Genomic DNA, 15,105 nt, shown 5'->3' with positions numbered 1-15,105 from the left:
CGTTGCACAGATACACAGTGAATAAAAATCACAATGTTGTTAATGTATAATTTTAGAAAAACTGTAACTATATAAAACAATTAAGTGTAATGAACCTGAACCTGTCTGTTATTTACAAGACAGTGAGGCAGAAGACAGTAAGACAAAGTTACCTCAATCTTAAATATAGTGGGGGTTTTCTGACAACTCAACAATGTGGCACTATTTATGTGTCTGTCTGCCATGAGTGTTTTTTTTTTACAGTATTTAGAATTTGTTACTGCACAGACTGTGGATGTTTTAGAAAAATTAAACTGAAGTTACAGTTAGAGATCTTGGAGGAGACAGGTGTGTGTTAGTCATTTATCTTTGCGTAAGGAAAGCAATAAGTAAGTAGTTTTTAACAGTATTTAACATTACTGCATGCCCTCTGTCTAAACCAGTGGTTCTCATATTGCATTGCATTTATATTATGATTAGACACAAACAATTTCCTCTTCACAATAGAATTTATATGCCTATCATATTCAAGTCCTAGGCCAGGCCTATTGTTCCTATGGTTTTTATTAGGGCTATTTATATATATATATATATATATATATATATATATATATATATATATACACATACATATATACATGTATATATATACATGCTGTCAATGCATGTTTAATATCTTTCTAATGCATTTTTCTTGTGCTGTTCTTCCACAACACTAAGTGTAAAAGAAAGAAAATTAAAAAAAAATTCTGCCTTGTAAATTGAGAACCTCTGGTCAAAATATGTTAGAAAGTGTGTAAGATTTAAGAGAAAGTTTACAGAAACTGAGCAAGTAACTATCCTAAAACTATTCATCTTTAACAAGCATGGGGAGCTTCTAAAAGGCATTATATTACATTTAGTTTTAAGTTCATTACGCAGTTGTTCAGGTAATACTTAAAAACTACAATACCCATGAAGCACCTGGAATCACAACAAACGTGCTAATGCCAAACATTCCGCTCAATGAAGCCGGCATTTTAATTCTTGCTGCGACATGAGGTATCAAAATTGAATGTTTTTGACTTAATACAGCGATTATCCAGTGGTTTGTAGTAACGTGTGACATTACACGCTCGGTATTTTCGCTAATTTAAGGGTTAAATCCTTTACGGTCCCTGCCAGCTAACATTAGCTCTCGCGCGGACGCTAGTTTTGACTGCTAGTTGCTAGCAAACAAGCTAACCGTTAAAATTAATCTCGTTACTGTTAGCCTAGTTGTGCTAGTTGTATCGTTATATTTTGTTTGGTGTTAGAGAGAGAAGCTACTGACTATGTGGTTTAACGTTAGAAATACGACGTTAACATGCCGCAGTGTTTACTACCATAACCATGTCCCTTGATAACCCGAGCTCGTCCTCATAAACTGTTGACGTGTGGTTGTTTTTCATGCTTCAGATTTTATCGCAGCTTTTGTCAACTGTTACGTCCGTTACTTTGTACTAACCTGGCTGCGATACATAAACATGAGTATTTCTTGGTATCGCACCCTAAAAGTGTGTGTACGTGAGATTTTAAATGACATCTGAAGGTTTTAGTTATCATTTACACCAATTATCTAACCGAGTTGTCATGTTTGCTGGTATCCTATCTTAAATATTTACATCTCTGCATCCTCTTTATAACGTTATTTTCTATTGTTGTTACACTGTTAAAGCTCCAGTGTCACATACAGATAGGTAACTTTATTGTACATTCTGGACATGTTCAGGAAAAAGTAATCTGCACAGTTTCATACTTGACTATATTAAATGTTTGGTACGTAGTAGGATTACACTTGAGTAAGGTACAGTTATTTCAGACAGCAAGCAGCATTTACTTTGCCACATAGACAGGTGCAAAACTGTTCTGTAAGCTGCTTATGTGATTTGATAAACGAGGGCTTTGGTAGATAGGAAAGATCAAATGGTAAAAAGTGAATGTGTGGCCAGAAGAAATACAATACATGATTATACAAAAGGTGGAATAGATTAGGGCTGGGTGATATGGCTTACACATAATATCTTGATAATTTTGGGTTATTTTATTTACATGTCTCTTGTGCTATGCTCCTTTAACAGGGGATATTTGTTATGTTTTTTTGTGGCAGTTTGCTTTTAATGCATTTAAGTGAAAGTAGAGGATATTTTATTGAATTATTTTCTTATTGCTATTGATGAAGTGTCTATTGCAATACTATGCAATACGAGTTCACTGTTGTTTTATTGCCCAGGCCTATCTCATATCACAATATCAAAAACAATATATTGTTCAGCCCTGTTTGGTACATAGTAGGATTAGACTTGTGTAAAATACACTTCTGTCAGATAGCAATTGGTATCCACTTGGTAACATAGGTATGGATAGGTGCAAAACAATACTGTGAGCTGCTTATGTGATTTGATAAACAAGGGCTTGTATAGTTAGATAGGAGATATCAAATGGAACAAAGTGCACCTGTGTTTAGAAGAATTACAGTACACAATTATACAAAAGGTGAAATAGATGTTAAAGATGTAAAATACTACCAGCTGACTCCACAACAAATAGTGCACTTCACACTTATAACTTTTTTTATTAGCTGCCTCACCCTCAATCTCTTAAAATAATAAAAGGTGAGGGAAATATAGTAATTCAGTGCGCAGGAAGCCAGCTCATTAGTTTGGTAATTACTGTAGTGTCACTGATCAAAGGACAAACCATGGAAGCACAGCTCTTTGCTGCGAGTGTAGCTGCATTGTGCTCTCCGAGGAGTGGGTGAAGTAATGTGACATGACAACAGTAGGCTCTCATGAGTGCACACGCATCTTCCGTGTACCTTTGTACTTCGTGTGATATGCTAGTTGCTTAGTGGAAGTCCCTTTTGTATGGTGGACAGATACATAGAAAAAAATATGTTGCCTATGGATTTAAAAAGAGGTTCTTCACGTATTGTTTTTCCAGTTTGTAGTCAGTGGAGTTGAGTAGTTGTGCGATACATCTCTGTTGATAAATTATTGACTGTCTCACTCCTCATAAATATTACAACACGAGGAATGGGGATGTTATCTTTTTAAGGCCATGAAAGTGTTCCAACTCATCCTGAATGAGTCTTTGAATTATATCACAGCGTCCCTACATATGTTGAGGAGCCATGAGATAAACCACAGACCTACAAATGGAGAGAGCCTTTGATCACTAGTGCATATGATGGGACTTGATGCTGCTGCTCTTATAGCTGAGAGGACTAGTGATGAGGGGGCGATACACTGAGGCTATTCAGAGTCAGAGATCTAGCTTAAAAGAGAGACAGTGCAGCATCTGTAAGGTGTGGGTGGAGCTTTGCCCTCTGGCTGTCTGCTCTCAGTTCCTCTGTGACATTTCAACTGTGGAGATTTTTTCATCACATTCAGCAGTCGGTAGGAAATTTTATGGGTTTGATTGCACTGTATTCTCATTGTGGCATGCCATGTTAGCTTGGAGGAATCTGCTTGTCCTGTTTTTTTGGCCCCATTTGGCTCCAGTCTCTGCTGAACGAGTAAAGGGGAAGTGACACTGAGAGGCAGAGCAATACTGACCAAACTTGCTCAGCTGGCAGGCGATCTCCCCCACCACAGATTTCCCTTTTGTTTCCCCTGAATGTTATTTGCACTGAGTTGTGGTTTCTAACATGAAATTATTTTTACATGATGTAATCACATGCAGTGTAAATTCACCCTGATTTGCCTATCAACAAGGATGGGTGATTATTTTATTATTCACTATTGTTGTTAGCCTCTCCATATTAATTTGGTCAAATAGGGCAGGAAATTATTATTTTTGTTCTCAATTAATCTGTTGTATTCTTATTCTTATTCTTATTTATTTGTTTGGACTACAGAATGTCAGAAAATAATGAAAATGCCAAAAAGTTCCAAAATTGAGGACATCTTAAAATTCAGCTCATCAATATGGTACTGCACAAGTGGCAGCCTTTTATATGTGTAATATCTATACTTCCTACGTGCAATAATGTGAATTCAACTGTTGAGTTTATTTCTTGTTTATATTGTTTTTCTTGTTTCATTTTCATTTATCTTGTTTATATCTTGCTTGTTTACTTAGTTGTTATGTCATGCTTTTTATTGATGCTTCTGCTGTTGTGCTATCCTCTTTTGCTGCTTTGGCATTGGAGATTTCCCCATCATGGGATTATTAAAGAATTATTTTATGTTAAATTTCATGATTTTGATTTTTTTTTTTCTCTATATACTTTATGTTGCTCTCTCACCCAGGAATGCTCTGATTTAATGTGAAATGGTACTCTGTTGATGTAATTTGATCAGGCCCCTCAGATGTAGCTCAAAAGTTATGTACCCAACCCTGCTCAATGGGATAAACATGAGTGTAACTTTTTGCTAGCTGATGAAGAAAACTTGAGATTCCAGTATGGAGATTATGCAGTGATAATTATTGTAATAATGTCTTAGTCCATATCACCTACCCCTCTGTAAAAAAAAAATTTCTGTCAAATTTCATTTTTTCCCTCACTTTGTAGGTGTTGTTTCCTGTAGCCAGCTATGGCACCAGGAGATGTGGTGCCAGACCATGCCAAGCAGCTAAAGTCCAAGGAGAAGCGACCTGGAAACAGAGCCTCGAAAGCAGACTGTGAGCCTGATGGGTCTTTTGTTTTTGAGGCTCACGAAGCTTGGAAGGACTTCCATAACTCCCTGAGGCATTTCTACGAAGTAGGAGAGCTCTGTGACGTCACGCTGAAGGTGGGTCACTCTGTCCAGACTCCAGAAAAGAGAGATTTGTTTGTGTTATATTTAGGTCCCAGCTGTGATATTTGTTCATGTTTCCTGCCATTTCAGGTTAGAGGTTGTGATTTCATGAAGATTATTTCATAGATGTGAGCGTAATCATTCTAAAATTTGAGTATTGTGTGGTTGTTTGATTTATTTTCTATGCCAAAATATAGCTGCCAATATCCCAGTACTCTGTCTGAACAGTCAAACGCTGGAGATGAATAAGACATCAGCTGGAAATTCTGGTGTGCCTTTTTTTAAAATATGTATTTTTGTCTCTTTTTGTAGGTTGGCAGTAGGTTGATACCATGTCACAAGCTAGTGCTGGCTTGTGTGATCCCTTACTTCAGGTATGTTCTATTTTTATGCATCATTTTTTGAACCAGGCCAATAATAGCAATATCCAGTACAGCAGAGACAGATAAGAGGGTGTGTTTTCTTAGAAGTGGACACTGAATCTCCATAATGATTCAGTGGAACATGTTGGTCTATTGCAGTGTTTTTTAGGTTAATTTGACAAAATTCACACACCAAACTTAAGAATCTAACAACTGTCTGTAAACTGTCTTCAACCTAAACAAAAGGTTGCAACGTCATACAAAAAGACTATATTTTGTCATATATCTGTTCAGATCAGACATGAGTTCCCTCTTTTATATTAACAGTTGAAAAAATACATATATACATCACAGATGATAGGCTTACACAATAATTTGAGCACATGCTATTTGCAAATGCAATACTTTGTATAGCAGTATAGAATAAAAATATGATAATTTGCTTTAAAACATTGTGACATTTCACTGTCGACTGAAATGTCATGACCCGAATCAGTTGACATGAAGTAAAAGTAAAAGTAAAACACACTTTGAGTTGAGGTGAAAGTATGAGGTTGCAGAGGTTGCGTTGACTGATTTTTTTCCTTCATTGACTGAATGTTTTTTTTAAAGATGATGGAAAAATCTGAAGGCCGTCTTTCATTTTGATAGATTAAAACTGTGAGGGCGATCATCCATAACAAGTGGTTGTATCAGTTGCAGTGGGAGTGTGACCACCTCAAGTAATAGTTTTATAGTTTATCAAATGTAATTGTGATCAAGTTGTTTTTGAAAATAAAATGCTCTTAATTAGGCTTTGTCCTATTATCATTAAAAATGAAAGTTAAAATAATGATCATGATGGATTACGACAGAATTTTTGCAGACCACAAAGCTTTGTGGAAGGAGTTTCAACTTGTTCTTGTCTTAAGTTGCTGATTCTTCCCTCAGGGCAATGTTCCTGTCTGAGATGTCAGAGGCGAAGCAGGAGCTGATAGAGATTAAGGACTTTGATGGTGATGCCATCCAGGACTTGGTGCATTTTGCCTACTCCTCCAAGCTCACGTTAACTGTGGACAATGTCCAACCCCTGCTTTATGCTGCCTGCATTCTTCAGGTAAACGAGCACAAATACAACCAGTCAACGAGCCACGCAAACTTTTAGTTCTCTCTGTAAAATGTCTTTATTATTGCCTGAATGTATCAGGTGGAGTTGGTGGCGAGAGCCTGCTGCGAGTACATGAAGGCCCACTTTCACCCCACAAACTGCCTGGCGGTTCGGACCTTTGCCGAGAGCCACAATCGCGTGGACCTGATGGACATGGCCGACCGCTATGCCTGCGAGCACTTCACTGAGGTGGTGGAGTGTGAGGACTTTACATGTGTGTCTCCACAGCACTTACGCACTTTATTGTCCTCCAGCGAGCTCAACATCCACTCAGAGACACAGGTGTACAATGCGGCAGTGAAGTGGCTCAAAGCAAACCCGCAGCACCACGAGGCCTGGCTGGACCAGATCATGTCTCAGGTTAGAGAGTGAAGGGAGAAAGTGTCTCATTATAATGAATGACAGGATCTGCTGTTTTTCATCACACGGGTGGAATTGGTCTTCCATACGTATATGTTCACAGCTTTATGTGATCAAACTGGTCTCTCCTTCAGGTGCGCCTCCCCCTGCTCCCTGTAGAGTTCCTGACTGGAACGGTGGCTAAGGACGAGATGATCAAAGGTAACCTGAGTTGTCGCGACCTGATGGATGAAGCCAGGAACTACCACCTGCACCTCAGCAACAAGGTGGTGCAGGACTTTGAGTATTCAGTCCGTACGATACCCCGGAAACACACTGCAGGTAGTGCTTATATGGCTTTGAACACGTAACCACTGACTTTATGGCATTTGTAGTAACATTCAGCACTTTTTCTTATCATCCTAAAACAAATGCCTTTCTGGGTGTTCATGTGTTGTAACAGGCTTAGTGTCATCTTCATAACATAAGCTAATGTAATCTATTACATAATTGCTTTTTATATTTTTCATCTTTTGCTTTTGTGCACATAAAGTATGATCACTTTGCCATGGTTTTCCTTTTTCCCCACCTCTTCTTCAGGGGTTTTGTTCTGTGTGGGTGGCCGGGGGGGTTCTGGTGACCCATTTCGCAGCATCGAGTGCTACTCCATCACCAAGAACAGCTGGTTCTTTGGTCCTGAAATGAACAGCAGGCGGCGGCACGTAGGTGTAATATCTGTAGGAGGTAAGAGGGGTCATAAATAATAATGACACTACAGAAAGTAAAAGGCATAGAAAGAAGAACAGTTGGAAAAGTTACAGAAATTGAAGGGCACCTATCATACACTCAGTTACCAGTTTTTTTAGACACACCAAGCTTAACTAATTTAAGGTACAAGGCAGATTTATTAATTATTATACGACAGGGTTGTACATTCCCTTTTAGCTCCTCACAAAAACAATATTAATATTATACACAGTAGAATGGAGTCTAATGTAACAGTCTTGCATTAAACTGTACCTTCACGAAGGTTATAATGTTCGGTTTTTGTTGAAACTGTTTTAGAGAGGTGTTTAATCAACTTAATGATCGTTTTGGAGGCTGCAGTTTGTGGTTCTTGTACAGGGAGATATTTATTTACATAAACTGGCAACTGGGTATGTGCTGTATATACATTTAACTAAAATACAATACCCTGGTATTTGAGTTTTGATAAGATAATTTAGAAAAATATTTGAATTACAGATAAACAGTATAAACATACTGTAACAGCTGCAGGTCACATGATCATTAAGGCTCAACTTCATATCTGTTTAACGTTGGTTTCTTCAGGTAAAGTTTATGCTGTTGGGGGCCATGATGGAAATGAACATTTAGGCAACATGGAGATGTTTGACCCCCTCACCAACAAGTGGATGATGAAAGCCTCCATGAACACCAAGAGGTACACACACTACAATATACTAAATATGAATGAGAGTTTCTTCTTTGGTTTACTGAAAGATATTAAGATTCCATTATTTTACAACCTCCAGCTTTTTATGTGGTCTCTCATTTTGAGCATCATTGTTTAGATTAGTACAAGATTATATTTTATGTCATGCATATTAAAAGAAAATTAAAACATTCAGCAGAAATAAATAATTCAAAGGAAGAAGTGGAGTATTGAGTAAATGGCAGAAACACTGCTTTGAGATAAGGATGAACAGTTAATGGAAATTTTATCAAAATCACATTTTTTAAATAGAAAGAGGTGCCACATATGTGGCAAAATGTTTATTAAAATATCATTTTAAATTAAATATTGTTGTGCTGCAGTTTTCCTGGCCTACACATCATATTCTGCAGACGTAAGAAAACATCTTTGTTTGGTACAGATGCCCACAAAAATCACACCATAATCATTTTAATATGTTTTCAGTGAAAATGACAGTAATGATATAAAAATTGTAGTTCCCTCTAATATCATAAAATCATATTGCAACTGCAATATCCGCCAAAACAATTGCAACCAGATATTTTTCCAGGACCGTTCAGCCCGTCTTTAAGCAGGGATGCATGTGTTTCTCAGGAGGGGTATAGCCCTGGCAGCACTTGGTGGTCCTATCTACGCTATCGGAGGTCTGGATGACAACTCCTGCTTCAACGACGTGGAACGTTACGACATCGAAAGTGACTGCTGGAGCGCGGTGGCTCCGATGAACACGCCCAGAGGAGGAGTGGGATCTGTGGCACTGGGGGTAAGGTTGAAGAACAAAAAAGTCAGTAAGTTGTGACTTAAATATGATGTGTACTCTGGACTTCACTGCTTTGATTCCCTGTCCTTGGCAGAGTTTCGTGTACGCAGTGGGAGGCAACGATGGGGTGGCGTCACTGTCCAGTGTTGAGCGGTTCAACCCTCACCTCAACAAGTGGACGGAGGTCTGCGAGATGGGCCAGCGCCGGGCTGGAAATGGAGTCAGCAAACTCAATGGCTGCCTCTATGTAGTGGGTGAGAATAAATAAACTAAGATGGATTCCAGACACCTAAAATATTCATCACTTCAGATCTAATCACTTGGCTAGCAAGATATTGTTTCTTGAAACCATATACAGTAATTAAAAGATGTATTTCATCTGTATTTGTTTATGCTTTAATGGCTGAAACTGATTTTTTCAGGTTTACAAAGCTATAAAAAACAGAAAATACATAATGCAATTACAAATTTTAAATGAGTTCAATGCAAAAAGATAAAAAAAAAATATTTCTCTTAATAGATAAATGAAAAAGAGCATAAAACAAACAAAGATCTATTAAAAGCCATTTTATAAACATGGAGGTAGTTTGTCTGATTCTCTGTTGAATGTTATTGTAATTATTTTACTGGTGTTTGCACCTCTTATGTGGGTTCTTCTTTCTTTGTTTGTGGATACGTCCAGGTCACATGCTTCCTACATACACACCTTACAGTTTTATTCACAAATGCATGAATCAGGAAAGATAAAAGTTCATGTTTTGTAAAGCTATCCGGTAACTGATTTACAGAGCGTTATGATGAGATTTTTATTGCACCACCTGAATTTAAAGAGTCACTCAAGGTTCATTTAAACGCCTGTTGAGGTATTTTGCCTCGTCAGCCTGAATATGGGCACATGAAATCCTCTTATGTTGCGCCTGCTCCTTTTGTAACAACATAATTCTACTCAGAGCAGTTTGGTGGTTGTTACATCTGAGTGTGTTGTCTGTCAGATTACATGTGTCCTTATTATTCCATGTGACTGTTTGACCCTTGACCTTTTTTCTTAAATTCATCAGAGGTAGACATGTTTATTTTGATTTTAAATAACTGTCTGTCACGTCTCTCCTGAAGGTGGTTTTGATGATAATTCACCCCTGAGCTCTGTAGAGCGCTTTGACCCGCGAATGCACCGCTGGGAGTACGTGTCTGAGCTGACCACGCCCCGTGGAGGAGTCGGGGTTGCTACTGTAATGGGACGAGTGTTCGCAGTTGGGGGTCACAATGGGAACATCTACCTGAACACAGTGGAGGCTTTTGAGCCTCGAATGAACAGGTGAGGAGGAGATGGATGAGGACTGTATGATGTGATGTGTTGTGGTGGGATTTGAGATGTTTTAATAGCCTTTTTCTTTGAAGACAACTGGTTGTAATTGTGAAATATTTAATTTAAATCAAAATGCTCAAAAAAACCCTCAAGGGGTATTTTGAGGCAAGCAAGTTTGCAAACACAAATACACACAAACAAGACATAAGAACAATCAAAAAATACAAAATAGGATTATATAATTTAGCAATAGCCAAGCCAGAGCTAGACATAAAGGCATATTACATCAAAAAGTACAGGTACATTTCTGAGTAATATATATTATATACTATACACAAACCAAAATCACCACCTTTGAACTGCAAAAGCCTCAGTGCTTCTGGAATAAATCGAAATATCCTTATATTTGTTTTACGTGCATACAGTCTAAAACACATTTCTGATGACTTTAGCTTAGAGAGTCACAAAGAACATGTGTGCAGCCATTTATCATTTTATATGCTTTTTTTTTTTTTTTTTTTTTTTTAACTTGCTGAGTGAAGGCAGAATGAGGAGGATTAAGGGTTGCAAATTTTGTGCAGTTTCCTTAACCGATAGTTGAACATGTTAACAATCAATTGATTAATCAATAACAATTAAGAATATGCAAAAGCATGTCTTTTTCTCATTTCAAGTGTTATTTAAACAATTCTGGTGGCACATTAGTAATGTGAAAAATCAGTTCATGAAGCACCAGCTAGCTTAGCTTTCTCTTGGATGCATGATTATGCTCTGGAAACTGTTTTCTACATTTTTATCCTGCTCTCACTCAGGGGCTGCATAATTAATTGTAATGTTATTAAACTGGCAATATGGCCACTACTTTACTGTGATAAAGTAAAAATGTGTCACAAGACAGCATTGTAATGAAGTACTGTAGTGCTGCAGAGATGTCCTGGCCTACAGATCTTGTGCACCAGATGTAAGAAAACACGTCAAATCATCATCATTCCAACATTTAATTGCAGTGAAAATTTAAATTGTGATGCAAAAAACATCATACGCATTTATTGAGAATCTTTGCAATATCTGTCAGAATAATCACACTATGATTTTTTTTACCATATCATGCAGACGTGCATCAAACATAACTCGCTGTCATTGGCTGAGGGCTACACACCCACTGACCAAAGGTCGAGGCCCAGAAATGTCAGAACACAGCAAAATAAGAAAATACAGGCAGAGTGTAGGATCTCTGCAGATACACACATCGTTACACACTTCTAGTCGGCTGTAAGTGGTGATTATTTTGAGGGATTATTTTGTGTGACATGCTGTTTTTTAGAAAAATCCTATCATTCTGCCTTTAAGCTGTACAAGGGATCTCTGTGTGTTAAAGTGGCTGAGGGAGACCATTGCATGAAATATAAGACAAATACAGATGAAACCCTGCAACATGCATATTGGATGTTTGACCTGAGTTAAAGATCCAAATCAAATATATCATGTTTAAGAGATGTGTGCAGTCATTCTCAAATAAAACATGAATTATGTTCCTGAGCATTAAAGCTAGATGAAACCTGATGATACCCTGCACAGTAGTAGAAAAATACCCCTGTGTCGTTTAGGACTGTAACTATGTCTTCTTTTTCTTATTTACTTGTGATTTATATCTGTTTGCCGTTCAGATGGGAGCTGGTGGGCTCAGTGTCTCACTGCCGTGCCGGAGCCGGAGTGGCTGTCTGTTCGTCTCACGTCAGCCAGATCAGGGACGTCGGCCAGGGCTCCAGCAACGTGGCCAACTGCATGTGACCGCCAGCCCACTTATTACCAGGTGACTGACTGCCAGGCCACCATCAGATCTGATCACTGCACAAGCACACGACACAAAGCACACAGACAGTGGCGGGGGGATTTTTTTTTTTCACCTAGCAACTTTATTACTGTCGCCACTGTCTGAACACCAGCCTAAATGAGATTAAGGCTGATGTTCAGCTTGCACACAGTGATTGAGGAATATTAGGGAGGTTTTACTGACTTGAAGTGCATATCTGACAAATCTGAAGTCTTCTCTGACAAAATGACACGTTCAAGACATGTTTCTTGACTCCTGCTGGTGTTATTTGCAATCAGTGATGTAGTATTTTGTACTGTACTTTCTTCTGTTTGACTGCCTTGCCATAGTTTTGACTTTTTTTTTTTAAGGGAAAATAGCAGCTGAGCCTTGTATTTAAAACTAGCATCTTGAGACTGAGAGGTAAGTTTGGGTTCTGAACTAACTCTGCACATTATGAACAGGGACTTTATAGTGGGCCAGTATGAAGCCATTGCAAATGTCTCTTTTTTAAGACTGTCTCTCTGGTTTACTCTTTAGCTCTGCAGTTGTTTTCATTATTCAGAGAGTTGTGATCATACTGGATTCAACACCTTGTTTACAGTGCAGCGTGTGCAGTTAAAACACGCAACATTTTCATCAGTGATCCTGAAATATGATGTTAAAGTGATAGTTTGGATTTTTTAAAGTGGGATTGCATGAGGTATTTATCCATAGTCAGTCTATTACCTGCAGTAGATAGCAGTCAGCACACCCCATTTAAGTTTACGCTATATTCAGAATATGTTCACCACTTTACCACGCCATCAGACAGCCTTCTCCAACAGCTCTATCAGCCAACCCTAACCCTAACCCTAACTAACCTTATAAGTGTTTCGAAAGTATTCACAATACACTCCATATTTGTTTTGTAAATGTAATTAATTTGGTGATAAATCAATACACGCTGCCTTTTGATATGAAGTGTATCTCTCCCTTACAAGATAACTCGAGTGTGTAAACGCTGTCAATCGATTTTTAACACTTGTCAGGTGATTCAGAATCTTTCACAGCTGCATATTACAGTGCATCTAAGAATTCAGTTTTTTCCCCCAACCCCTACTAGCGTCTTACACTGGTGTTCCTGCTTCTTCTCCAAACTGGGGTCGTGCCAACCGCCATCTACTGTCTGTAGGACACTGATTATCAATAAATTCCTCATACAACCACGCTTCAAACAATCAGAACTAACCCTTGAAGATGTCAAGTACATTTCCACGATTCTTGTGATCTTATGTTGGATTGAGTGAAAGCGTCTGTTAGAGCAGTGATACTTTTTAAAGGTGCTTTTCAGAGTTATTCTGTCAGTAAGCTGGATCGTATCCCAGCAGTTGTTGCTTCTAGGGTATTTGCCCGTAATCATGTTTGAACAATCACGTTAAGGCTAACTGGGACGAATCTGTCACTGGTGAGGATGAATTTAACCGCTGCAAAGTGCCAAACGCAAAATCGCGTCAGCTGATGCAAATCTGGTTCAACGGCCTGCTGAATCCTGAGTCTCCACCTTCACCTCGACCTCAGACTTGAGAAAGGTTCGATCACCTGAGGGTCAAGGGCTGATCAGAGCAATACGACGCACCTCTCCAGTTCTTTTTTCAGTTTTACATTATTGTATAGAGTTCTGTTCGAACTGACAGGAACAGATCTGCAAATTTGAGATTTGTGTTTGACGATAGCTGGACTGTCAGAAATCCTAATCAGAGTGCTTTCAGATGTGTATGAGATTCAGCTGAGGTTTGTCTCTGCAGATGGTTTCGTTATATTTTAATATATGGACATTTTGTATAATAAGATAGGTGTATCTTTGGTATTCTTCTTTACTACACTATCTAATCCATTGCTGTGCACTATTTTCCTAGAATAGATGTGAAGTCTGAGTATATTTTTGTCCTAAATGGAGAATTTCATGTTATTCATGTCTGAAGATGTTTATTTAACACTCATGCCTATTTCTGCCCTATCTAAGAAAAATGTAATAATTTCTGGCAACAGTTTTTCAGAATAGGCTGACAGAGTTTAAAACAGAAAAGCTATATACAGTTTATACTAGAAATACATATTATTATTGCACAGTTTGTGTCCTGCCGTTATTAATAATAGTGTATATTATCAACAATATATTCTCAATATTGTTGCCGACTTTGTTAGCAAATGAGCCAGGTACTGAGTCTTTTGTAAACTTTACTGTACTTTGTGTTCTTCCTCCTCCTCTTGACTGCTTCCATCTTTTGCTTTTTATTTACATGGTATTGGTATAAATTGGTACAATAAAGTTAATGTGTAAAGTTCACTGGTGGGATTCCTCTCTTTTTTTTTCTGTATATGAAATTTTGTTTTGTTAATTTTCTTGTGCACAAAACACTTTCTCCCCAACAAAGATTCATAAATTTGCACTTTTCTGAAAAGTTGACATTTCATACACTCAAGACAGTCCATGGATTGAAAATGCGTCAGGTGATCTTGGAAAACAAATAATAAACAAATACAATAAACAGGAAGGCGATGTAGGAAAACATAGTGACAACGGGGACGGAAATATGAAACGGCTTTTACCGTAGCGCCGGACACATCTGCTGAATAATACAACGCACAGATGAGAATTTGATTTTAAATTTTTGCGTTTATTGTTTTGTAACAGCCCATTAAAAAAAGTTAAAAAGTAACAGTTTGAGGCAGATGTTTGGCAGTATATTAAAGTTTATTGACAGTTGACATGTGGTTGTTATAAACTGTCTTCTGGACTTTGTGATTTCACTGTGTCAAATGTGATGTGTGAACTTCCATAATCAATATGACATTAAAGGGATAGTTTGGGTTTTTTTTTAAGTGGGGTTATATGAGGTACACATAGTGTGTTACCTACAAACGGAAACTAAGCAATGAACTGCTTTGAACAGGACCAGCAGCAAAATGTATTTTGGACCCCTAAAAAAAATCAATCAGTGTAACTGAATGCTACCTTTGGAGTATTTTTGCTGCTTTTCCTTGCTGTCACACAGCCTTTTCTGACAGGTAACTGCTGTTGCAGAAGCCAAATATCGTTCTCTCCACAGCCGCCAGACTCCTTTTGCAAAAACAGTATTTTTACCTCACCTAACAGAGGAGCTGCTGAGCTGCTGCTGA

General features: G+C 38.0%; 1 protein-coding gene across 1 annotated transcript; it reads left to right on the top strand.

Annotated features, from left to right (window-relative positions):
- The first annotated feature begins 932 nt into the window (after positions 1 to 932).
- klhl8 (kelch-like family member 8) lies at positions 933 to 12,713 on the top strand. Its single transcript, XM_084746116.1, has 12 exons — positions 933 to 1,020; positions 4,514 to 4,733; positions 5,052 to 5,113; positions 6,032 to 6,197; positions 6,288 to 6,608; positions 6,743 to 6,929; positions 7,188 to 7,331; positions 7,920 to 8,031; positions 8,659 to 8,827; positions 8,919 to 9,078; positions 9,938 to 10,139; positions 11,798 to 12,713. Exons 2-12 carry the CDS (start codon positions 4,536 to 4,538, stop codon positions 11,919 to 11,921), a joined length of 1,845 nt encoding a protein of 614 aa, XP_084602242.1. The 5' UTR covers positions 933 to 1,020; positions 4,514 to 4,535; the 3' UTR covers positions 11,922 to 12,713.
- Positions 12,714 to 15,105: the final 2,392 nt, after the last annotated feature.

This window comes from Lutjanus erythropterus, chromosome 20 (genome assembly GCF_056507025.1).
Source record: "Lutjanus erythropterus isolate fLutEry1 chromosome 20, fLutEry1.hap2, whole genome shotgun sequence".
Taxonomy (NCBI): domain Eukaryota; kingdom Metazoa; phylum Chordata; class Actinopteri; order Lutjaniformes; family Lutjanidae; genus Lutjanus; species Lutjanus erythropterus.
Note: the sequence above shows the minus strand (reverse complement) of the source record. Positions and strands in the feature narration are given on the sequence as shown.